This window comes from Balaenoptera ricei, chromosome 19 (genome assembly GCF_028023285.1).
Source record: "Balaenoptera ricei isolate mBalRic1 chromosome 19, mBalRic1.hap2, whole genome shotgun sequence".
Lineage (NCBI taxonomy): Eukaryota > Metazoa > Chordata > Mammalia > Artiodactyla > Balaenopteridae > Balaenoptera > Balaenoptera ricei.
Genome location: NC_082657.1, coordinates 46,523,100 through 46,548,963, shown reverse-complemented (window position 1 = coordinate 46,548,963; position 25,864 = coordinate 46,523,100). Strand labels below are relative to the sequence as shown.

Genomic DNA, 25,864 nt, shown 5'->3' with positions numbered 1-25,864 from the left:
TGAGTCACAGTCAAAAGGACTGAAAGTTCCTATTGAAACATGCACCATTGAAGGCGTAAGGGGGTCGTGGCAGAAATGTTATGCACTTGCTCTGAGGGTTGCTATGTGGCTGGGCTCTCTGCTCAGCACTTACATGCATCGTCTCACTCAAGCCTTACAGCCACTTTCTATGATGTGCCTCATCACCCCATGCTGCAGATGAGGAAACCAAGGCTTCACGATCTCTGCTGGAAGCCAGATCTGATTTCAAAACTTACTGCCCATAATGCCTCAGTTTTCTCTTTATGGGTTTATAATTCCAGCTGAAATGTCAAATCCTGGAGGATGAAGACAGTATCTGTCAACCTCCGTTCAGACTTTCGAGAACAGCAAAAAAGATAAGAAGATGAAGAAGAGGACAAAAAGAGGACACAGTCCTCCCTGCATGGGGCTTGCAGTCGAGTCACAGGTGTGCACACCCACCGGAGAGCCTGAAGCGCCAAAGACAGGAACACAGTGTCATGTTTCTCTGTGTAACCCTGGGTGTAACTCTGGGTGTGATGGGCTGGCTTTTCCTGTGTCCAGTTGCTGGGAATGTTGCCCCAGCCTTTCTCTGAGACACTCCTGGGCAGTCAGACCAGGTGGACCCTGCAAGGCCCATTCCCTTCTGGGTTGTTCTGGAAGGCCCAAGACCTGAAGGAGTCCTCGTGACACTAAGAGTCCTGAGGCTGCAAGGACCCCAGACCAGGGGTCTTGCTGGAAACACTGGAGCCCTCCAGAGCCCTCCTACCAAGCACTGGCCGCAGAGCAGCGGGGGGAGGATTACAGCACAGATTCAACATGAGGGTTTTTGTCCCTGAATTGCGCCTCCATGATACACTGGTAGCCGCCATCAGTCTCTCATTTCAAAAGTCAAGCCAGATGGCATAAATCCTACCTTCCAGTTAGCCCTAATTGATTTCACCCTTATTGATTTGTTGCTAGTTAATGAGCCTGTTTATCTCAAGACCCAAATCCTTCTTTCCCCCTTAGATTCTCTGGCATCATTAAATCTTCTAAACATTAGGAAATGTCTTTATTATTTTTAGGGAACGTCTTTAAATGCTAGTCTTGGACATCACTGTATTCAGCACACTGCATGTTCTAGAAAAGTCAGGGGACCCCCAACAGAGACCAGTTTTCATCCAAGGGGTAGCTAAAACCCTGGAGTCTCGAGGTTACTAGGGCCTCCTCAGTGTTTTCACCTGGGATGGTGTGGAAAGACTTGGAATCACACAGACCTGGATTTGGATCCCAGCTCTATCACTTGTTAGCTGTGACCTTGGGCAATATACCTAACCTCTCTGAACATGTTTCCTCATCTCAAAAACAAAACAAAACAAAAAACCCCAAGAGCCTTGTAGGGTTACTGTGGGATTAGATGAGATCAAGGTATGCAGTAGGCACCTAATACATACCAGCCCTCCTCCCCACCTCCTGCCTGCCAAGGAGATTAACATTCTGCAAAGACAAAAACAGCCAAGCAACTTTCTGTAAAGGAGGATTTATATCTTCGTTCTTGTTTTTCCTGAAAGGGCACGAACAGGAAACCTTGCACTGGTAAGAACACCCTAACTTTGGTCCTTCCGCGCAGTAAAGTTAAGGTTCCCACGGGGTCTTAACCGCCGTGCATTGTCATATATTATGTGATATGAGCCAAGTGTGTTCACTGGAAAACGGCTGTCTTGCCATCTGTACGGCCACCAAGAGGTCCGAGCCACCGTCTCCCACTCACCTGGATCATTCGTCAGCCTCGTACTGCTCCCCCTTCCGTTCTTGCTCTCCCAGAAGACACTTCTTTCCACGGAGGCCAGTTCTCAAAACGCAAATCCAATCACATCAGACGCCTGCCCCACACACTCCGTTGTCTTTTCTGCAAAGCCCGACGCCGTCCATCCTCTGCCTACCTCTTCCGTCCCAGCCCCGACCTCCCCTCTCCCGGAAGCTGCACCAGCCACACGTGTTTTCCTTTTCCTCAAGCAGCCCAACTGGTTCCAGCCTCAGGGCCTTTGCAGCTGCTCCCTCCACCTGGAGCTCTCCTCCTCCTCCCAATGGATGCTTCATTTTCAATACGCAGGTTTCAGCTCCAAGGCACCTTCTCAGAGATATCTTCTCTGATCATGTCCCCACCGCCATCACGTCCATCACTTCACCCTATTTTATTTTCATCCTTGCGCTTGCCGCTAACTAAAACTCTCTGGTACCTTGTCTGTCTGACTCACCGTGCACCCCGATGCCTAGAACAGTGCCCGGCACAGGACAGGGACATAATTCGTGCCTGTTAAATAAATTAACCCAGGGAATTCCCTGGCGGTCCAGTGGTTACGACTCCAAGCTCTCACTGCTGAGGGCCGGGGTTCAATCCCTGGTCAGGGAACTAAGATTCCACAAGCCACGCAGTGAGGCCAAAAAAAAAAAAAATTGTCTTGCCATTTACAGTATAAATCAATGATCTTCGGGATGGTCTCTCCTCATATTAGAGCTTCTAGCGTGTGTCTAGACAGTCTTTTATTTTTGGCATTTTTGGCAAAGTGACTTGCTTCTGGAATTTAACAAAACCAGACAACGCCTGTCTCCCTAGTCTCATCCAAAGCTGTGCCACCTCTTCTAGAATCTGCCGAGACTCTGGCTGCCCGGCTCCTCCATAATAACCAGGCACGGATGAGACAGAGATTTTACAAATCCCACTGGAATATTCTGCTGCCTGAAAAATTGGAGCACCAGTGGACTAGAGACTTGAAACTGGAGACAGCCCAAATCTAGCCAGAGTCTCTGCTCCTCAGTGGGCTGGATACATGGGATTAATTCAGGCAGGAGCCAGGCAAGAAATGCTGGCCCCTGAGGACGGCTAAGAGAGGGAATTTTAAGATCCAGACGGAAAAGAAAGCTGGGGGCAGGGGGTGAGGGGTGGCGAGGTAGGGAGGACCCACCCCTCCGCAACCCAGGGGTTCTGAACCTGCTAGGACTGATATTAAATATTAAATTGGGCGTATTTATGTGCATGTGTACGTATGTACGTTTTGGGAAGAGGGTCCATAGTTCTTACCAGAGCTGCAATAGGGCCTATGCCCTGAAAGGTTAAGAACCATGGATCTGGAAGGCATGCAATTAGGTTAGCGAATCATCATCCTAAACATGACCTGAGCCGAGACAATCACGAGAAAGGAAAAGTGCTTTGTGCTCCAAAGAAAACAAAAGCTATTTCCAACAGGAACTGGCTGTCACATTCTCTGCACTTGGAAAAAAAATCAACAGAGCATCCGCCCAGCCTGCCCAAGGCCCATCCCTAAGCCCAGGTCTCTGGGGAAGGCTTCGAGCCTTTGTTTTCCAGTCTGCGGGCAACTGGCTGGGCAGAGAGCCAGAGGGGAGAGACCTTTATGGAAGAAAATACAGAAGCGTGCCATGTTGTGTGGGCTAGAAGCACCCGAAGGTGCTGACTGAAAGTGCTGACTGCTACCGCAGGACCCACTAGGTGAGGAAGAATGTGCTAGTTGAGATTCAGTTCTCTTCTGACCCTTTGACTTGGCTCCAGCCACGATGTTGGGCCTGCTTTTTCCTCTGGGTGCCCTGGGCACCACAGTATTCATCACGGGCCTTGGTGCCTTTCTAAGTAGATTTTGGACCCTTCAGGGGTGGCAAGCCCACTTTTCTCCCTATGGCCACCCCAGCTATCAGACTGGAGCTCCTGCCTATTTAAGGCTATGTGTCACATCTGGTGTTCAGAAGGGACACTCCCTTCCCCTGCCCTTCTTGCCTTTGTAAGGGGAGGACCTGGGACGTGGCAGAAGGCCCAAAAAACGCTGGAAGGAGCCCCACAAGCAGGCGGGCGGGCCAGGAGCCAGAGCGCTGTGCCAGCACTTGGTGTAACCTCCAGGGAGGGTGCAGTCCACACACGTCCTGGCTTCCGAGAGGCAGGCACTGGGTGTCAGCCCGCAGCCATCACCTCTCCTGCTCAGCCTCTCCATGAGCCCCGTGGAGTCTCGCTCAGCCTTGTTATTCTTCTGCGTTTGTATAGGTTCTATCTTTAATATATCCCAGCGAGGTTTCTTGATTTCCTCCCCCAAATCTGATTCTCCTCCAAGCTTCCCCATCTCAGCCTATGGCACCTTCATCACCCTGGGGCTCATCCTTCAGGTCCCAGCTAAACAGCACCTCCTCCTTGGAAAGACCTTCCCAGGAACCAAATCTAAAGGTCCGCCCCCCCCACCCCCCCGCCCAGCGCCACCAGCCAACCCCCCCCCCCAAGATGCCCTCCTTCATGTCATTCTGTTTGTCGATCACGTTTATATTTACAGTTCTATTAAGATATAATTCACATACCCGCTACGGCACACAATTCAGTGATTTTTGGTATATTCACAAATTTGTGAGACCATCTTCATCATCCCAAAAAAGAACCCTGTACCCATTAGGCTCACTCTCCGTTTTCCCTCCTCCCAGCTCCTGGTAAGCACTAATCTACTTTCTGTTTCCATGAATTTGCCTATTCTGGACATTCCATATAAGCAGAATGATATACTATGTGACTTTCTGTGTCTGGCTTCTTTCACTTAGCATAATGTTGTAGCATATATCAGTGTTTCATTCCTTTTTATGCTGAATAATATTCCGTTGTAGGTACAGACCACATTTTGTTTATCCATTCATCAGTCGATGGACATTTGGGTTGTTTCCACATTTTGGCTATTATGAATAACGCTGCTATAAACATTCATGCACAAGTTTTGTGTGAACATATGTTTTCAATTCTCCTGAGTAGATACCTAGGTGTGGAATTGCTAGGTCACATGGTAATTCTATGTGTAACTTTCTGAGGAAGGATTCTGTGTTTTAAATGTGTGTCCCACAGCACTACACAGTACTTTCTTTATCTAGTAGCCCGAGGTATGGGCATCTGCATGGATAAAAACCCAAACTGACATGGATGTGGAGCAAAGAAAATCTCAAACATAGCAGGTCTTCTCCTACTTACACATCCAAGAGACACCCTTGCACATATGCACAAGCATATACAAACAAGGATGCTCCCAGTCATACTGTTGGCCAAAAATAGGAAATAACCCAATGTCCATTCACAGTAGCTTGCATAAATACACTGTGGACTATTCATCAAAGAAAATAAATGAACTACAGCTACACATCACAGCGTGGATGAGCCTCACAGTGTTGAAAGAAACAAGTCACAAGAAAATATGTATAGTACAATTTCATTTATATAAAGTTCCAAAACAAGTAAAATGAAATCATGTGCTTTAGGGATGCAAATGTGGGTAGAAAAACTATTAAAAGTTATTTCAACCAAAAAACAGGATATTGGTTACCTCTGGCACGGAGAGCGGGAGGGACACAGGAAGGTCTTCTGAGGGGCAGCCAATTTTCTAGTTCTTGTCCTGGGTGATGAATACAACAGGGTTCACTTTGAATTATTTTTAACTGTACATAGGTACTTACTTACTCACTATTCTGAAAGTTTCATTTCACAATTCAAAGAAGAGATAGGGGACTTCCCTGGTGGCGCAGTGGATAAGAATCCACCTGCCAACGCAGGGGACACGGGTTCGAGCCATGGTCCAGGAAGATCCCACATGCCACGGAGCACCTAGGCCCATGGGCCACAACTACTGAGCCTGCGCTCTAGAGCCCGCGAGCCACAACTACTGAGCCCACGTGCCACACTACTGAAGCCCACACACCTAAAGCCCATGCTCCACAACAAGAGAAGCCACCGCAATGAGAAGCCCGTGCACCGCAACAAAGAGTAGCCCCCGCTCGCCGCAACTAGAGAAAGCCCACGCTCAGCAACGAAGACCCAACGCAGCCAAAAATAAATGAATAAATTAAAAAAAGAAAAAAAAAGAGAAGAGACAGAACAGAACCCAGATCTAGGGGTCAGGACACCTGGATTCCAGATCGGGTTACCACCAAAGAGCTGTGTGACAGAAGACAAATTGTCTCTCTGCCTCGACTTTCTTATCTCTAAAATGGGAATGATAATAACAACTGACACTTATTCAGGACTTACTGTTCCCAGGTACCATGCTAAGTGTTTCCACATGTGTCATCAGTTATCAGTAATACGTCCCATGAGCACAAGAAACACATAACTGAAGCCAGCTTAGGCAAGAATTATTACATGGTTGTAGAAATGGCCTCTAGAACCTAAAGGCAGGGTGCAGCGGGGAACAGACTCTGGGGACTCTGTCTTGTATTGCTGCTTTTCCCTCTGGAACTGTTGCATACTTCTGCTATAAACTGGTTGTTTTTGCATCTCATTCACATGTGAGAAAATGACCACCCACAACTCCCAGGTTTATATCTTCTGCATTCAAGACACCAGCCAGACTAAGCCTGGCATCTCTCAGTACACATTACAAAGTTCATTGGGAAAAGAATTCTTACTGCTTTAGTTTGGATCCAGCCTCTGCTCTGATCCAATGAACTGTGGCCAAAGGGCAGAGTCATACCAGGCAAAAAGGCTGCCAGGGACGAATATCATGAAACTGGGGACTACAGATGGTTGGCAGTTCAGCCCATGGAAATTTAACTCTGTAGCGATGTATATTCCTAAGACGGCAGCTCCTAGAATGGCAGGAAGAGTGGAAGAACCGACAACCCAACATCAATGGTTATTTCATCTACTCTATATAAACAACCCAGTGAGGTATTGTGAAAATCCCCATTGTATGGATGAAGAGACTAAGAATCAGATTAGAGGCAGGGGTTTCCCAACAGCAGCGCTGTTGACATTTTGGCCTGCGCAGTTCGTCGTGGTAGGGAACTATCCTGTGCACTGTGGTACGTTTAGCAGCATCCCTGGCCTCTACCCACTGGATGCTAATAGCACTCCTCCAGTTGTGATGATCAAAAATGTCTCCATATGTTGCCAAATGTCCCCTGGAGGTGAGAAACACCGACACAGGCTGAGTAAATTTCACAACACCGCTCCACGGGTAAGACAGAGACAGGATTCAAATGCAGGTCTGTCTGACTCTAAAGGCTTCTCTTAGTCACTGTCTCTCTTATGATCGTATCTAAATTACCTACCTCATAAGGTTTAGCGAGGATATACTGAATGTGCAAGCGCCTTGAAGAGTTAGGGGGAGCAGAAATAAATTATCATGTCCCCACATTCTGATGAGCTTCCAGTTCTGTGGATCAATGTGACCCCTCAATCAGGACAGGGCTCCACAGCGCTAAGGAATTTGAATTCCATGGGTCTGACCACCAACCAGATTCCCCGTTTAGTATCGTGATGTGATTACTCTCCAAAGCCTCTCCCTCATGAGGATTGACATTCCCAATGACTTGCTATCCCATGTCCAGTTCCACTCTCCAACCTACGATTTATGGTAACTTTTTTTCCTTTGCTTTTTTTTTTTTTTTTTTTTTAACAGTAACTTTTCTTACCTGGTTTTCCCCTAGTGGTGCCAAGTCTTTTTCCAGATAATTTGGTCCCTAAAGCCTATATATTCTTCTTCCACAAACAACTAACTGAACATATTCCATTCTTCCTCCGTGAACTAGAGGTCTTAACCTAGGCTGCATGAGGTTCCGTGGCGCATTTACCAAACTCCAGTGGTTTCCCTGGAGTGGACCCTCCCATAACTAGAATGCCTCTCTGAGAATGTTGCTTGACCAAGCCCTACGTGGACAGACGTCAGCCTGTTAGTTTTCATTTTGGTTTGTTCCTTTATATACTTATTAAATTTAATTAATTAATTAATTATTTTTGGCTGCGCCAGGTCTTAGTTGCGGCAAGCGGGCTTCTCTCTAGCTGTGGCGCATGGGCTTAGTTGCCCCGCGCCATGTGGGATCTTAGTTACCCCGCCAGGGATCAAACCCACGTCCCCTGCATTGGAAGGCAGATTCTTTACCACTGGACCACCAGGGAAGTCCCTTCATTTCGGTTTTTAATAGTCATTGTGACTGAATTCTAAAAATGATGAAGTCCTTCATCTGCAAGGCTGTGAGGCCCTCCCATTGGAACCCTAAGGGAAAACATTTTGGCTGAGATTAGAGAAGGCTGGCCACACACTAGTGACAGGGGGTCTTTACAATGAGCTTCTGTAAGTCTATCAAAGAAAGCACATCCCTACAGCTGAGTTTGGCTGCCGAATAAAATGACCAGGGTATGTCATTCATATCCTTCCAGTCAAGATATAAACAGTCTGTTTGGAGGTCTGGTTACAATACAGTATCTTTTAGTAAACTTTTTTTTGTACTTGAAGTATAACCTACATGCAGAAAAGTACACAAATCATAAGTCTACAGCTCAATGAATTTACCCTGAAGTAAACACACCCATATAACCACCACCCAGATCAAGGAATTACCAACATTCCAGAAACCCCTCTCAGGCCCCCTCCCAGTCACTATCTTCACCCTCTCCTTAAATGTAACCACTCTATTTTTAATCTTATGACCTGCATATTTTTTGTGTATCTGATGGCCCAGATAATTATCTCTGGAGGCCAGAGTTAATCAGAAGCTGGGAGGACTGTTTCCCTATGAGTCATTCCTCTTAAGAATAGTTTATCAGCAAGGATGCTTCCAGCTGCAAGTAATAGAAAACCCAACTCAAATGGCTTAAACAATAAGGAAATTTATGATCTCCACACAAATGGAAGTCCTGCTGTAGGGTGTGCTTCAGGGTTCATTTCATCAGCAGCTGGAGGCAACAAAGTCTCATGTTCTCTCATTCTCCACTCAGCCACCTTCGTGTTTGCTTCATTCTCAGGCTGGAAGCAGGGCCGCCATAGCAGTTATTTCTGTGGCTCTGGAGAGGAAATTTCTTCCAGAGGTTTCATGCCACTGGTGAGAATTGGGTCACATATGTAACCATGTGAAATAGAACTGTCCCAACTGTCTCAGACTTACCATCTGGGATAGGATGGATGTTGAGAAGCCCACCCCAGTGCTCCCTATAGAAAGCCACAGAATAAAAACGGAAAATGTCTGGCTCCTCTAATGTATAAACATGCTTTATATTGATAAATGGTAACAAGGGTCATAAACAGGGGAGATTTGTGGCTGAACATACTGTTGGAGATTCAAGGTTAGAGGTAAGTAACTCTCTGGGAGGAGAGAATAAATTGACCGTGGCAAAATAAACACAGCCACTCCTGTCCCCCCTCCCCCGAACGTCAATGATCCTTCCTCTCTGAATTGCCCATTTGGGCACTGAGTCATAAACATATTCTTTAATGTTATTGGGATAGTGTCTGTTACCAGTGATGTTAAGCACAGAACATAATGTTTCAATATACTCTTAGTATACAAATTCTACCCCTTTACAAATCACATGATGACAGGCAGGGCACATGGAGCCCGTCATTTATTTTAGTTTAGTTTTTTAAATTTATTTTTGGCTGCATTGGGTCTTCGTTGCTGCACGTGGGCTTTTCTCTTGTGGTGAGGGGGGCTACTCTTCGTTGCGGTGCGCAGGCTTCTCATTGCAGTGGCCTCTCTTGTTACAGAGCACGGGCTCTAGGCATGCGGGCTTCAGTAGTTGTGGCACATGGGCTCAGTAGTTGTGGCTCGTGGGCTCTAGAGTACAGGCTCAGTAGTTGTGGTGCACGGGCTTAGTTGCTCCATGGCATGTGGGATCTTCCCAGACCAGGGCTCAAACCCTTGTCTCCTGCATTGGCAGGTGGATTCCCAACCACTGCACCACCAGGGAAGCCCAACCCCGTCATTTAAATGCTATAAAGTGAGTCAAGGCTCTTCAGAACACTCCAGTTCCTTCAGTTACCTCGATGATACCCCAGCCATTCGGTCCCCCTAGATGTTTGAATATTCTCTACACCACCAATTTTTGAATAAATATGATAAATATGAGACTCATATATATACATATGTATTAATATTCACTTGCTTACAGTAGCTGGAAATGTAACAGGTTTACATCCCTTTTTTCAATGTGCTAGTCACATATTATTCAAACAGAGATGAATACCTGTTGGTGAAATCTATCATCAAAGAAGATCTGGGTAGGTAAGCTATACACATCAGTGAAAAACAATCACAATAATGGGAGATACAAGAGTGATATTTTATGTTAAGTGGTAAAACATGTATGTCTGTGGATGATAGGACAGATAGATTTCAAAGATAAGGTATTAATTACACTGTATATGTATATACATTTTATATACATAAGTGTATATGTACCAATTATTTTATACTGTTTGAAAAAAAGGTCTCCAAATAATCATTCATAGTGGATAAATACACAACTGATAACACTCTTAGCACCATCAAGAAAGGATGAATACAAGGGCAATTCCAACTGAAGAGTAAAAAACCCAGCATATCCTTCAGAAAAATATTTGCCACAAAAGTAGCATTCTTGAGAAAATTTTTTTCTCACAGATGTTTCTAATTTTAATTGCTACTATATTTTACAAGGCAACATATCAGCACAAATATTAAACTATCTAATATGCAAACTTCTAATATAAGAAAGTACATCACTATAACGCACTAGATCTCAATGGGCCTAAACACCCTCATGTTTCAGAAAATGTACTTTTTACTAGAGTAAAAATATAATATCCTGTGAGTATCAATCATTTTACTTGCATTTTTTGATATCTAACAGCCATCCAATATCCCCTGGATGTTTGAACATTCATTCTTGTTAGAATTCCAGTTTTCTCAAGAATGACACGAGGCAAATGTATTTTACTATTCCCCCTTATGTTAACTGGGAATGTATCTTATTTATAATCCAATATTACCCCAGTTTGCTTTTTGGTATAGGTTAGGCCATTTTGAAAGAAATTGAATATGTCATGATGCCAAGACCCAATACAGTCAAGGATCTTCTAATGGGGATATGAAATGTTAGGAAAAAGCCTCTGTTAATTTGCTCCATAAAAATCATATCAAGGTTGTAGAGATTTTAAGAGGCATGCTCTTTTCCTTCCATACCTGCAGAGGGCATATTTTCCACTTCACTATTACTCCACCAACCAGTCAAATGTTTTCTGAGCATCTACTGTGTTAGAGCACTGTACTAGGTACAGTGGAGAAACACAAAATAATGCCAATTGCCCAATCTCTGTCCTCAAAGACACTCCACTCTAGCTGGGAAGATTAACAGAGGGACTCGTCTGGTGCCAAAGAATGAAAATGGCCATAACTGTGTGCCAGGCACTCAGAGAAGGGAATAGTGAATTGTGAACTGGAGTGAGGTTTCATGGAGAAAGTGAGACTTGGGCTGGACTTTGCAGTCCGGGTATGACTCAGCTAGACCAACAGGATAAATATGCTGCCTATCCCACTGCCACTCTTCATGCTTGCCAGTGTGGCTCCACTTCCCACTGAGCTTGGATCAAACACGGGGCTACATAGGGAGATCAGCCCGGTGCTTTGTGACCACCTAGAGGGGTGGGATTGGGAGGGTGGCGCAAGAGGGAGGGGATATGGGGATATATGTATACATATACCTGATTCACTTTGTCATACAGCAGAAACTAACACAACATTGTAAAGCAATTATACTCCAATAAAGATCTTTAAAAAAAAAAAAACATGCAGTGCTACAAGCAAACAGTCTAGTCAACTGCAATCAAAACTCAGGACCAAAAAGAAAAAAAAAAACTCAGGACAAAACCCATTTGGGATGGGTGGGGGTGGAAGTTGGATATTATGGCTCATGGAAAAGATCTCTGAAGGGTACAAGAGACAGGAAAGGGCAAGGTGGAAGCAAAAGACAGTAGGAGGAGAGGCCAGCTGAGAGCAGATTGTCTAGGTAGGTAGTGTAGGGTCAAATCATAGAAGATATTGAAAACTAGGCAATTCTTGAATAAAGAATGTGTTTAAGAAAGAATAACTTGGGGCTTCCCTGGTGCTGCAGTGGTTGAGAATCCGCCTGCCAACGCAGGGGACACGGGTTCGAGCCCTGGTCTGGGAAGATCCCACATGCTGCAGAGCAACTGGGCCCGTGAGCCACAATTACTGAGCCTGTGCGTCTGGAGGTTGTGCTCCGCAACAAGAGAGGCCGCGTTAGTGAGAGGCCCGCGCACCGCGATGAAGAGTGGCCCCCACTCGCCACAACTAGAGAAAGCCCTCGCACAGAAACGAAGACCCAACACAGCCATAAATAAATAAATAAATTTTAAAAAAAAATAAAGAATAACTTGGAAGGAATGTGCACAGGAGATACAGAAAATGACTGGGTACATCTGCTTAAAAAAAAAAAAATCTCATTTAGAAAAAGCCCAAGCCTCTGAACAGACTTATGGGTGATAATTTTTAATTTTCATGAACAAGAGATTTCTTAACTATCCAGAATTCTAGCTTAGAAGACATTTTCTTTCGGCAAGCATTGTTCCACTGGGTTCTTATTTACAATGCTGCTGTTGAGAAGTTGTGGTATCACTTCCTGATTCTTCCAAAGTGATCTACTTTTTCTCTTTGGAAGCTTTTAGGACCATGGTTCTCAACCCTCACCATGCATCAGGTTCCCCTGAAACAGAGCTTTTGCTTTTTTAATTGATCTGTGGCAGGGTCAGATATTGGTATTTTTTAATGTTCCAAGGTGATTTCAAGATGATCCAAGATGTGGCCATTGTCAGTGGTTTTGTATTTTCTTATCCCTTCTGTTCTGAAATTCCACAATGATATGCCTTGGTAAGAGTCATTTTTCATTATTGTGTTGAGCACTCAGTCATTTCAACCTCAAAAATCATAATTTGTTCTGAGATGTTTTCTTTACTTTTATTTTATTTATTTATTTATTTTTTGGCCATACCTCGTGGCTTGTGGGATCTTAGTTCCCCGACCAGGGATTGAACCTGGACCACTGGCAGTGAAAGTGCCGAGTCCTAATCACTGGACCACCAGGGAATTCCTTGGAATGTTCTCTTGTATTATTTCTGTGATAGTTTCTTCATTTTTCACTTCTAGATCTCCTCTTAATTGAGACAGGGTATCTCCTTGTATAAACTCTCATTTTCCATCTTTTCGTTTTTGTTCTACCTTGCGGGAGATTTCCTCTTTTTTATTTTCCATCTCTTCTACTGCTTTCTTTTTTTTATTTCTGCTCTCATTAAAAGACTTTATTTTGAAATAATTTTAGGCTTACAAAGACTTGCAAAGGTAGTCCCCTAATGTTAACATCTTACATAATCAAAGTACAATTATCAAAACTAAGAAGTTAACGTTGCAACAATGCCATGAAGTACAGACTTCATTTGCATGTCACAAGTCATTCCACTAATGTCCTTTTTCTGGATCTAATCCAGGATCCCACACTGTATATGGTGGTCATGTCTCCTTAGTCTCCTCCAGTCTGTGACAGTTCTTCAGTCTTTCCTTGTCTTTCATGACCTTTGACACTTTTGGAGAATATTGGTTGAGGGTTTTGCAGTGTCCATCAATTTGGGTCTGTCTGATATTTTGTCATGATTAGATTGAGGTTACTAATTTGGGGGAATACAATAGACAGGATATGTTCTTCTCAGTGCATCATTTCAAGGGTATATGATATTGATGTGTTATTACTGATGATGTTAAACCTGACCGACTTTGTTAAGTCAGCCAGCTTTCTTCACTAAAATAACTGCTTTTCTCTTTTTAACTAGTAAATGCTTTGGGGGAGATACTTTTGACTATGTAAATATCGTTTCTTCTTAAGCTTTTGCCTACTAATTTTAGCAATCACTAGTAGCCTCAAATTTGTAATTTCTAGAATTCTTATCCTTTGTTCCTTTTTAAATAGCATCCTTGGTTTGTATTCATGGATACAATATCATCTCTCTGAAGTTGCAAGTTTTGTTTTCTTTTCTTCTGCATTATTTCTTCCTCTTTTTTTCCTATTTGTTTTGATCTCTATCTTTTGTACTAAAGCTTCCAAAAATGGTTGATAGCCCTTGGCTATCCGTTTATATTTAACTGTTAAGGAAGGCACTAAAAACCTTTTTGCATGCTTTACATCCGAAGAGCTGATTGATTGAAGGATTTCACTGCCAGGTGACCTTGTGGAAGCCGCCAGGTGTCAGCAGCTGTTGACCTCTTCTCTAGAACTGGTGGGTTTCTCCAGAGAGAAATCTTCCTAACCGCTGCCTGGGGGTATAATCTTGACTGTTAGTATTCTACAAGCCAAGGGGGTGCGGGTGGGGAGGTATCTCAGCAATTAGTATGAAATTCCACTTAATCCCCACTCACCATGGCCCTCAGCTTTGCCTTGTAATCAATCTCACATCAAGATCATCTCAGTTTACTGGTCTTTGATCTTCCAAAAATTTCCTGAGATCTTTCATTGACAGAGGTGTACTCTCTTATTCACTTTGTATCTTCGTTTATTCCTTACTCTCATCATTTATGTGGCTTTTGGAAGGGAACAGAGATAAGTTTGTCAAACTACTATGTTCAATCTGAAGCCCCTTACTGTTATTTTTTTTAGGGTGGTCAAAACCCATCAATATTTATCAAGTATAAAATTCTATGAACCGAAAAATGGTACAGATGAACCGGTTTGCAACTCAGAAATAGACACACAGATATAGAGAACAAATATACGGACATCAAGGAGGGAAAGCAGGGGGTGGGGGGTGGAATGCATTGGGAGATTGGGACTGACATATATACACTAATATGTATAATATAGATAACTAATAATTGACATATAACACTGTATTAGTTTTAGGTGTACATCATGATTTGATGTATGTATATGTTGCGAAATGATTACCACAATAAGTTTAGTTAACATCCATCACCACACAGTTATAAAAATTTTTTTCTTGTGATGAGAACTTAAAGAAAAAAAAATTCTATGAACCAATCTCCCATACAGAAGAATTCCAAATGATTTATGTAGATACTCCACCCTCAAGGAGGTGGAGCGTGGGCTGCCCATAGTAACTTCCTCCTAATACGAAACAGTATGGAAAGTTCCTTTCAAAGAGTAACTTTATAGAAAAGAAACCTAATAAACACCTATAATGGAAAAGAATCTGAAAAAAGAATATATATATATATATATATATATATATATATGTCAAATCATTTTGCTGTACACCTACAAACTAACACAATATTGTAAATCAACTATACGTCAACAACAAAAAAAACCCTAATAAACACTACCTCATCCTTTTGATCAAGGTCAGTCTCATAAATCGTATTGATAGTATATACCCTTGATATGATGCAATAATAACAAATTACATCTGGAGCCTTCCCCCACCCCAACCTCAGTCTAATTATAAGAAAAATATCAAGTTCCAGTTGAGGGCATCCTACAGTGTACCTGACCAATACTCCTCAAAATAGTCAAGGTCATCACAAACAAGAGTCGGAGCAACTGTCACAGTCAAGAGGAGGCAAAGAAAACATGATGACTAAATGTAAAAGTAGAACAGAAAAAAAGATATTAGGTAAAAACTGAGGAAGTATGAATAAATTGTGGACTTTGATAATAATGTACTGATACTGGTTCATTAACTGTAACCAACGTACCACACTAATGTTTAAGATGCTAGTAATAGGGGAAACCGGGTGCTAAGTTTATGGGAACTCTGTATTATTGTCACAATTTTTCTAAATTTAAAACTGCTCTAAAAAATAAAGTTCATTTAAAATATTTCTAAGAAACCAATAAATACTGGCAGCTGAATTTATTTACAGAGAAAACAGAATGGGTTTGTGGGGATGCAGGAGTCAATGAGGTTTTTCGGTTGTTAGTGATGTGGGCAGCACTGGGATTCATCTCAGAATTCTACTTAGGAGTCCCAGATAATTCAACAAATTTGGATAGGTTGTTCATTCAGACACAGCATGATAAACCATACTGAATCTGCTTAGCCCTTCCTATGGCCAAGCATAAAGCAGGGCACCCTGAGGGATGCAAAGACGCTTCCTTCAGAGGTTGTATAGTCCATTAATGAAGACACTTAAACAAAATACACAAAGTATGTGATAACAGTATCTGCCTTGGATATCTGCTTCCCCTATGATCCACCCCTCCATTCAAAGCCGAGGAATGGGTTCCCCTGCCCTTGATGGGATCAGAAATGGACACTCTTGATACTATCTAGCCAATTACATTCTCACTTCTAAGAATTAATTTCCATAAGAGGTTTGGACTGGAAACTAATGTAGCCACCTTGATTCCTATTGGTCTTCTGATTCCTGGTCCCAGTTCTCATGAGGTCCAGTTGTGCTTCCTAACCCTGAGTTCCATCAGATGCTCATTCGTAACTGATTCATAACAAGTAAGTTCCCTTTTACCTGTTAGCTTAAATAGGTTCCTTACTTATGTATCTTATTCTATGACAAAAATAATCTGAGTGTGTATCTTTTTTAAGTAAAGAATATTTCTTCTTTGCAACGAGACTTAGCACAGAATAAAAAAATGAGTCTCTGCCCTATGAGAGCTTAGGCATACTTGGAGAGGCAGAACCCTTTGTTACCAAGGCAGGCATTTTAAGGTCAGGTAAGCAGCAGAGGCCACTGTAGTTAGGATGTGTTTTAAAAACTAAATCTGAACTAGCTTGAGACAAAAAGCAAATTTACTGACTCATACATGAAAAGGTCCAGTGGTAGACTTTTAGCCCTAAATGAAGGTCAATAAAGATGTTCAAACAGAACTTCACTAGTTTGCATGCATGGTCTGGCTTAAAAACAAATCAGCTTAATTTCTTCCAAATGTTTTCTACAACAGGCTAGTGGGTACATTTTTGGACCATAATACTTAGAAATGAAGAGGAGCGTGGCTAAGGGGTCACTTATTAGTAAACCATGAGACAGAGTACTGCAGTTTAAAGGGGCAAGATGGAGTAGAATGAGTGTAGGAAAAATCCAAAAACTAAAAACAAACAAACAAAAAACACCTAAACAAAAGATTCAGAAAAGAAAAAGCGGGTCACATTGGAAGTCTAAGAAAGCTCATTTTCCTGTGCTGCTCCTTATTATATTTCTTGGGTAATAAATCAGAGTGGGCAGGTTTGTGAGAAGATTCGTTTTTATTGTGGACATCATCCTATTGTTTTGTAAGTAATGCCACCTCCTTCTCTGAAAAACTTCAATGAGGAAACTAGAAAAAAAAGATCCCAAAAGTAAGCTTCTCTAAAGAAAAATGAAATTCAGGCACCCGGGTTTAAAAATTTTTCTCTTTCCAGGTCCATGGTGCTTCTAAAGTTAACATCAATGTTTCAGTCACAGATTAGAACCAGGAACAAACAGTAGGAAACTGCTCTGAGACTGGCACTGATGAATCAAAAATGCCACTTGTCACACTTGTAACAAACATTTGTATTTGCATTTGTTTCTTAATTTAAGGTAAGGTGTTTCTTACCTTAAATTTACATAATTGAAATGACAATCTTCGACCTCAAGTTTTCAGGAATCAACCAGGATTTGTCAAGTGCCTGCTAAATACTCAGCATCAGGAAGAGTGATGTGAATTATTATGACTGAAGGTTAAACATTAGATTCAAACACTAGTAATAAGAATGGGACTTTCCTTTCCTGTTAGTAATGCTCAATTCATGTGATAGTGAAATAACCAAGCCCTAAGGAACGACCTCTCATTGGTAATGTTAGAAGGCTATCAGTATGTTTTAAAGGTAATTATACAAATGGTTTATTTACCTTGTTTTATTAACATAGTCACTAGAACTTCGATCTCAATGTTTAATTTTCCCCAACAGTTTAGCTGTTTCCAAGAAAAACAACCATTTGAAGACTGGCATTACAGATAACAACATATTATTACCTTGAACTGGCTTCTCTTTACCAGATGGTTTCAGTAAAAACAGAACTCCCAACCTATCTACCTGGTTGCCACTTCACATCCGTTAATACAGCAAAAGTCTTGATTTCTGCCTCTCAGGATTATCCAACGCGCAACTCACGTCAAGGAAAGAGCAGCAGTAAGAATCCTGAAAAACTGCAGAACTCCCCATCTAGTTACACTAAACCCAGTAGTAGCATAGATATAGGTGACTTTTATGCTTCTCAAATTCTTTTCTTCCAGAACACCTGAGAATTACAGAACCAACATTTCTACTTTAAAAAAAAAAAAAAAAATTTTTTTTTTTTTTTAAATAACTGTAGGGATTTCCCTGGTGGCAAAGTGGTTAAAAATCCGCCTGCCAATGCAGGGAACACGGGTTCGAGTCCTGGTCCGGGAAGATCCCACATGCCGCGGAGCAACTAAGCCCGTGCGCCACAGCTACTGAGCCTGCACTCTAGAGCCCACGAGCCACAACTACTGAGCCCACGTGCCACAACTACTGAAGCTCACGTGCCTAGAGCCGGTGCTCTGCAACAAGAGAAGCCACCGCAGTGAGAAGCCTGTGCACTGCAACGAAGAGTAGTCCCCACTCACCACAGCTAGAGAAAGCCCGCACACAGCAATGAAGACCCAATGCAGCCAAAAAATAAAATAATAAGAGCAAAGCTAAATAAATGTAAAAAGAAAAAAATAACTGTAGTCAGGGAGAGAAAAAGAAAACAGTATCTTTATTGTGTGTAGTTCTAACAAACATTCACTGTGTGCACATTCCAGCAGAAAGAGACAAAGATCTTTGTTCAAAATATGCTGAAATAAAATAGGTAAACAAACTTCATTACTGAATACACAAAAGGAATGTTAATATTACTCGCTCAGAGGGTGAAGTCAAAAGGAAATTAAATAATCATAATAATGTTTTGCCTAAATAGCAAATGTAGAATATAGGTGTAGGCACAAAGCAGCTCCTAAAATTCATGAGTGGGATGCTAGATGTAGGGTAGGTGACTTGACAAATACCTCTCTACTTCTTGAAACCTCCCTTTGAGATCACCCCCGCAAATTCCAAACCCAAGCTCTTCCAGGGCACAACCATCAAATGTGACTAAACTTCCCATTACTTCTGTGGTATTTGGCAAAAGAACGAAATGGTTAAAAAAAAGAAGAAAAAAAAAAAAAGATCAATCTCCTGTTGAGACAAGACATGTCTGAATCCATTCCTCCTGGAGAAGGAAGTAATGAACATTCAAGTTCTGCGTTTCTAAAATGGAATTTCATCAGATAGGTATCACTTAAGATTTTAAGCATGAGATACTACGTAAGTAATGATATATCTGGCCTGTAAAGCATTTTTCACTGCTCCACTTGGGAACTGAGTATATACTCAACAATGTTCTTATTTCACAACGTGTGGATTTGTGACAACGGCTGAAAGAACTTTACGGCTCAAATTACAGGTTCCAATGGATTTTTGTTGCTGCTTAAGTGGTCAAATTAGAACTAAACACAGTATAAACTTTATCTGTACCACTTTCCTGTCTTTACAAATGTTAAGTCATTTGGAAAGCAAAACCAATTCCTGAGAGACAGGGGCAGGAAATTTTGGGACCCAGCACTAACATCCCTATTTTGGGGGCACTAATTTCCCCTCATCTCCTCCTCTTGTGCTCTCCAGCCATTATGTGTACAGTTTGGTGAGCGGCAGCAATGAGCCTTCCTTGGGAATAAACAACCGAACACCCCAGAGACATCCCAGGAGGCCCGGCTGGCCAACAGGGACTGGCTCCACTGTCTCTCCAGAGGGGTTTTCAGGACCCACCAATGTCCAGACTGTTTTGAGAATTCCTGTCTACTTCTTAAAACAAAAGTCCTTTTTGATGGATTCGGCTAACATACTATATTACTTTATTGTTTAGAAGAGAACCTCTGCAAACTCACACAAGCTCTACCTGGTTGTTTATGTAGGCAGCAGAATTATAGTAAATGGACCCAAAAGTGGTTTTTATAATACAAAGTGACATGATATTAGCAGGAGATCAAAAGAAGCCCTGGGTATTGGATGGATTTCATGGATGGTTGAGACAAAGTCTGAAAATCTTTTCCTCTGGCTCTGAACAAAAACAAGTCCAGATATAAACAGGAAAAGACAACCAATATGAAATAGAAAAACATACCTTTTGCAGTGGTCTTTACCCTAAAAATATAAAAAAAAAACACAAATTTTACTTAAGAATATCGTTCTTTAACATTTCCTCTAAGCCAGATGTTTTTCATTCAATTTTGGGGACTGCCAACACATTTTTAATTGACCCAAGTTATCTTCTGGCTTAGTTTTAGCTTGAATGTTCCCTTTCCAGCTCCTCAATACTCCTTTGTTCTTCTTTTCTACTCCAGTGTGGGCCCATGTGATCATGCAACTTAATGATTACAGCAATTATATACCAATTCTTATTCAAGGCAACCCTTCCTTGCCTTCCTGGAGGAGCATCAAGTCACACCACCTCTGTTACACAATAACCAAAGATTTTTCTTTCAATAAATTGTCTTACAGTGGCATCTTATAATACATACAAAACATTTTCTAAAGATATAAGTCTTAGGGACTTCCCTGGTGGTCCAGTGGTTGAGGCTTCGCCTTCCAATGCAGGGGGTGCAGGTTCGATCCCTGGTCGGGGAGCCAAGATGCCACATGCCTTGCGGCCAAAAAACCAAAACATAAAACAGAAGCGATATTGTAACAAATTCAATAAAGACTTTAAAAGATGGGCCACATCAAAAAAAAAAAAAGATATGTTTAAAAAATTTACCCATATCCCTGACATATAAAAGTCAGCCAGAAAGCCCCTAAAATTTCTCCATAATGTCATAACCAAGTGTGCGATTAGCAGGTTGACATGATTTTTACAAACTGTGAATTCACTCAACTGCTAAATCACAGGATACAAGACCTGGGTTGAACTTTCTCTTAAACAGTTTGCATGGGCAGACACTGGTGTGCTGTGTAGCTTCCTGTCCTGTCAAGTGCCTGGCAAGCAGGAACAGGGGAGGATGCTGAGCAGTGCCCGTGGTCCTTCCGGAACCACGCTGCTTCCTGCTGCATGTGACGATGGCTCAGAGTAGACTGGTCATCCTCAAAGGATGGGGAGAAAAATCACCACAGTTGTCGGCAGAAAACTCCCAGCAGACGGTCTCCTCAGGTGCTTCCACGGGGGCGGAAAAAGCAGTCAAATACACCAGAGCAAGTCCGAACCAAGGAGAAACAGTAACATAACTCTAAATATTAACCTACTCCTCAATGAAACAGTCATCTGAGAAAAAAAAAAAAAAACTACCAGTTTTTTATTCTCAATGGAAAAAACAACAAAACCACAAACTGGAGCCATGGAGGTAAAATACACATGAAATGGAAAACATTCTCTTGTCCTGATCTTCCCCCTCTGAATGCCGCTTTACCATGGGAGTTATTTTACTGGGGCAAACAGAAGATTAAATACTGTACCTTTGATCAATTTGGAGTCTCTTACTTCTGTAAAAAGGGGAATAAAAAATTACCAGTTGATAAACAAAAAAAGAGCAAAATCCTTTAACAAAACTGTAAAGCTCTAAACACATACCTATAAATTTATATTTTACCAATACAAGATGGTAAGGGGTTTAAAAAAAAAAGAAAAGAAAAAAGATGGCTAGGAACTGGTGCCAAAGTAAAGGATAAAGTTTTTGGTGCCTTTTCTAAACTCCTGTCCTAAAAGTAGTGTTTTTCAATATTTTTCAAAAAGAAAGATTACCATGAATTCACTCTATCATCCCAATTCATCTCTTCCTCTCCCTGTTTCTCTCCACTCCCCATAAACAAAAGGGAAGCAGAGTTCTGCCCAGCACCATTTGGTGGCCTTAGGAGGTGGCAAGGGCTCCCTGCTACACTCAGTTTTAACAAATATAAACAAGGAACAAGATCATTCTGCAGTTGTGTTTTAAGTCGCAGGTGTGCAACCTGACTTCATGAATTATAAACCTCTTATGATAAATAATTAAGTCATAATTTTTAAAATAATATTTACTTAAAAGAAAAAGGGAAAAAGAAAAGCTTCAAAACCAGACTGTGATGCCCTATTAAGTATGTCTAATGTGCATTCAAAGTACTGGAAAGCAGGCAATTTTACCAAAGGGCAATGTCACTAGGACACGTAGACTATAATTATAAAAGAAAGTTTTGAAACATAAAGGTGCTCGTGGAAAAGAGTAAGGAGAGGAAACAAAGGCAAGGACACAATGAGCAGGTGTTTTGAGAATAAGGCTCTGAGAAATGACTTGGACACTGGCCCCAGGGCTGAGGCGGATGTCTGGCCAACAGTCTGAGGTCCGAGGGAGAAGAATACAATTGGCAGGATTCGAGAAGAGGGCACCGCTGCAGCCTCCAAACAAGTGTGTAGTTCTCACTCCCAAGTGGATGTGCTTTCCAGATTTCAACAAGGTCTCCTCAGGAGGACTTGCTCTCCGCCATGTAGTAACGATACAGAAAACCTAAGAGAATAGCACCTACGATGGGGAAGATCCAATACGACCAGTAGCTAGACGTTTGGGGGGGGACAGGGGGGAGAAGCAATAAAATCGTGAACATTTCATACCAAATGTTCCCTATCTTTCAACATTCACATTTTAATATTTTAAACATTTTTCACATTTTAATATTTTTATAGCAAAGAATTTTATTTGGGGAAATAAAAAAATCCAAAGATCTGGGCTGAAGTTAAACAATAATTTTAAAAGGATTAAAAACGGAATGTATGGTATAATACCAAAAAAATATATACATACACACCTAAGTATATATGTTTTCACAAAGACATAAAAGTGGTTATTTCTGGGTTATGGGATTATGGAGAGTTTAAATTTTTCTTTATGCTTTTTCACATATTCTACAATTAACATCTTTAAGCAGGAAAAAGCCACCATTTTATGTATATAATTATAAATTTAGAACCAATGATACCTAATACAACTGTTGACGATATTACATCTGCCCCACATGTATTTTCAAAATTTAATCCTCACAACAATCCTATGAAATAGGTATTATTAGTCTCATTTTATATATGAAATACAAGCTTTGCACCCAAAATCACAAAGGGAAGTTGGTCAAGCAGTCTAATTCCTATCCTGATTCCCATCCTCTTAATCCCTACTTAAGTTCAGACACTAATAAGGACACACACACATGCACACACACAACATACTGATAGTTCTAATAAAGTTAAATAAATGGTAGTTGGCTTAAAAAGTCCTGTAAGAAACTTTCCTCAGAGTTTCAGGACAGTCATTATTCTCCTTAAAATAATCCTTCCTGGGGATTCCCTTGGCAGTCCAGCGGTTAAGACTCTGCGCTTTCACTGCGGTGGCCCAGGTTCAATCCCTGGTTGGGGAACTAAGATCCCGCAAGCCACACAGCTGAAAAAAACCTTCTTCTCTAACAGAGCTTATTAGTACTGCTGGTTTTCAGTTCTAATTCTTCCGTGAGCCAAATGACCTGGCCGCCCCTCCACTATGACATACGCGGTCTAGGTATTAAAAGGCTTTGAAGCCCAAAAAACCAGCTGAGGCTCAATAATAAAAATGATTCTCTTTGCCTAAACATGTCTAGCACTTTGTACATTTAAGTATGACAGAAAGCTGTTCTGGATAAGTTTAGAATGTCAGCCAGGCAGCTTTGTTTAAAGACACAAGCAAGTTGGTCAGTATGTACAACAGCAATATGGCACAGGGAAACTTAAAAAAGTAATCTCCCCAGAAGAGTAATGAATTCAGGTATCTTCCAGAACAGCCACAAGGGACAAAAGAGTTCAAAACACGGAAGATAAAGTCTTCAGTGCACAAGACTGAGAATGGTTGACCACCAATCCTCATATAATCCTTTGTAACTTTACGGCCACTGAGAACAGAACCAGAGGAAATGCACCTATCCTGCACCAAAGGAGATACAGGTTCAACAACAACTTCCTGGACATAAGACAGAACTCTCTTCATTCAGATTTATTCAGGTTATTGCACATAGTTGTGACTCAGTTATTTTTATTGCTTTGAAGTATTCCACTATATGAATATCCCAGAATGAATTCATTCATTTTACTAATGAATGGTTATTTGGGTTGTTTCCAATATTTTAATATCTTGAATAATGTTGCTATGAGCATTCTAGTACGTGTTCGCTGGTATACTTGTACACACATTTCTCTTGAGTATGTATATATCCCTAGAAATGGAACTGCTGGGTCAGAAGTTATTATATTGTCAAATTTACTTGATAATGCCAAATTGTTTTCCACAGGGATTGTACCCATTTACATCTCCCTAAGACCCTAAAGAGGGCCTAAGAATATTGGTAATACACTTCCTAAACAACTCCTCTTATTTTGAGAATTTTAAAAAATTTTTGCCAATCTGGCAGGTGTGAAATATACCCCATGATTTTAATCTGCATCTCTCTGATGACAAATGAAATTAAACCTTTTTTTTCCCATATGTTTATATTTGTGCTTCCTCTTCTGTAAGGTGCTTGTTTAAGTCTTTTTCTCATATTCTACTAAGTTATTTTTTAATTGATTTGTAAAAATTCTTCATGTATTCCACACAGTAATTTTTAATCAGTTTTAAGTGTAGTGTAAGTCTACTGCAAGTTTATGGCCTGTATTTTCAAATTCTTTATGGAGCTTTTGGATGAGCATAAATCCTTAATATTAAGAAAGCTGAATTTACTAACAGTTTCCTTTAATTTCCACTTTTTAAAAATATTCTGTCCGTCACCTCAAACAAAAAAGACATGGTACTTTTACGGGGAAAAAAGACACATTTTCTCTCTCTCTATGAAATGCTTTAAGTGGGATCTCAGAAAGATAAAATAGCTCTATATAATCTCTATAAATTTTTACAAGCCAAGGATTCTACAGTTATCTCAAGTAGAGACACTTAAGGGATGATAAATGTATACCTTTCAGGGCTAATACTACTGTGTTAGTAACATTACTGCAAGGGATAAGTAAACCTTTGAGAAAACGCACATTCCTGAACATGACTGCAATACACAATTTTTTTCTTCTGTAAAATGTAATAATACATTTTTACATTTATTATTACATTTATAATATGTAAGGTAGGTGCAGAGTGGTTGTGAGGATTAAATGAGATTAGAGAGTGGTTGTGAGGATTAAATGGGATTAAGTTTTTAGTGGAAGTTGCATAGCTTGGCTGAGCTGCAGAGACTGTGGGCCTGAATTAACAGTAGTACTTGTCCATGCATACTTACCTCTTCCTACATGTGATTCTAATTTATGTCACAACAAGATTTAAAAATTACTCAAGGCAAGAACTTTTTTGAGATTACTCAAGATGACTAAAACTGTAAAAATTAATTTTGCTAAAGCTAAGGAACTACTGAATTTGCAGTAATTGTGACCAAAAAAGAATGAGCTGTCAAACTGTACTCTAAGTTATGTTTCACATGTATATTTATGGAAGAACCTCTTTGCCACACAGTAAGTTGAGCATAAGGAAATCTATTAAGGGAATACCAACCTTTTGCACGTATTATTTTTCGGAGGGTCCTGAAGAAGATGCATGTTCAAAAACAAACAAACAAACAAGATTAACACAGAGTATATAAATCTTCTCGAATAGTCATGCAAACTCTGAAGCTAATAACAGAACTTCATCTTTCATGCAATTTGATGTTTACAAATCCATCTGCGATGGGAGGACTAGGAATTCTTTTTCTGATAATATACTGGTATTCCCTAGTAAAGAACCACTAATGAAAGCGTAGAGAAATGACCTAAACTCATTTTATTTGTAAAAAACAAACAAACAAACAAAAAAAGCCACTGGTACAAACTATATTGCAATGAATTAATTTGCAGTCACAATGGTAAGCCTGGTTCACTGGGGCTTGCCACTGGCAGTAGCTAAGATCACATTTTGTGAAAACACATTTAAAAAATAAAAACTTCTGTCTTGTAACATAGAGATCAACTGGGAAATGCTCAAAAGCATGCAGATGACTGCTTTGTGGCTTAGAGAAGTGAACTGCTTTACTCTCTGAAATCATAATAATTA

At 41.1% G+C, this 25,864-nt stretch overlaps 2 protein-coding genes across 4 annotated transcripts in view; both read right to left on the bottom strand.

The window, feature by feature from the left end:
- Positions 1–21,308, bottom strand: part of NFAT5 (nuclear factor of activated T cells 5) — a 203,285-nt gene extending 181,977 nt beyond the window's left edge. The window contains exons 1-4 of one of the 3 annotated variants that reach the window (XM_059905178.1): positions 21,261–21,308; positions 20,372–20,454; positions 19,936–19,957; positions 5,340–5,408 (exon numbers count right to left, since the gene is read on the bottom strand). In XM_059905178.1, the coding sequence (XP_059761161.1) occupies positions 5,340–5,408; positions 19,936–19,957; positions 20,372–20,452 (172 nt within the window). In that variant the 5' untranslated portion in view covers positions 20,453–20,454; positions 21,261–21,308. Of the gene's footprint in view, positions 1–1,753; positions 1,875–5,339; positions 5,409–19,935; positions 19,958–20,371; positions 20,971–21,260 lie in introns of those variants that run through there. The other 2 variants (XM_059905179.1, XM_059905185.1) reach the window with 2 other exon arrangements.
- Positions 21,069–25,864, bottom strand: part of LOC132353775 (cytochrome b5 type B) — a 30,032-nt gene continuing 25,236 nt past the window's right edge. The window contains exons 4-5 of the mRNA XM_059905189.1: positions 25,328–25,356; positions 21,069–22,329 (exon numbers count right to left, since the gene is read on the bottom strand). Coding sequence (XP_059761172.1) covers positions 22,239–22,329; positions 25,328–25,356 — 120 coding nt within the window. The 3' untranslated portion in view covers positions 21,069–22,238. The remainder of the gene's footprint in view (positions 22,330–25,327; positions 25,357–25,864) is intronic.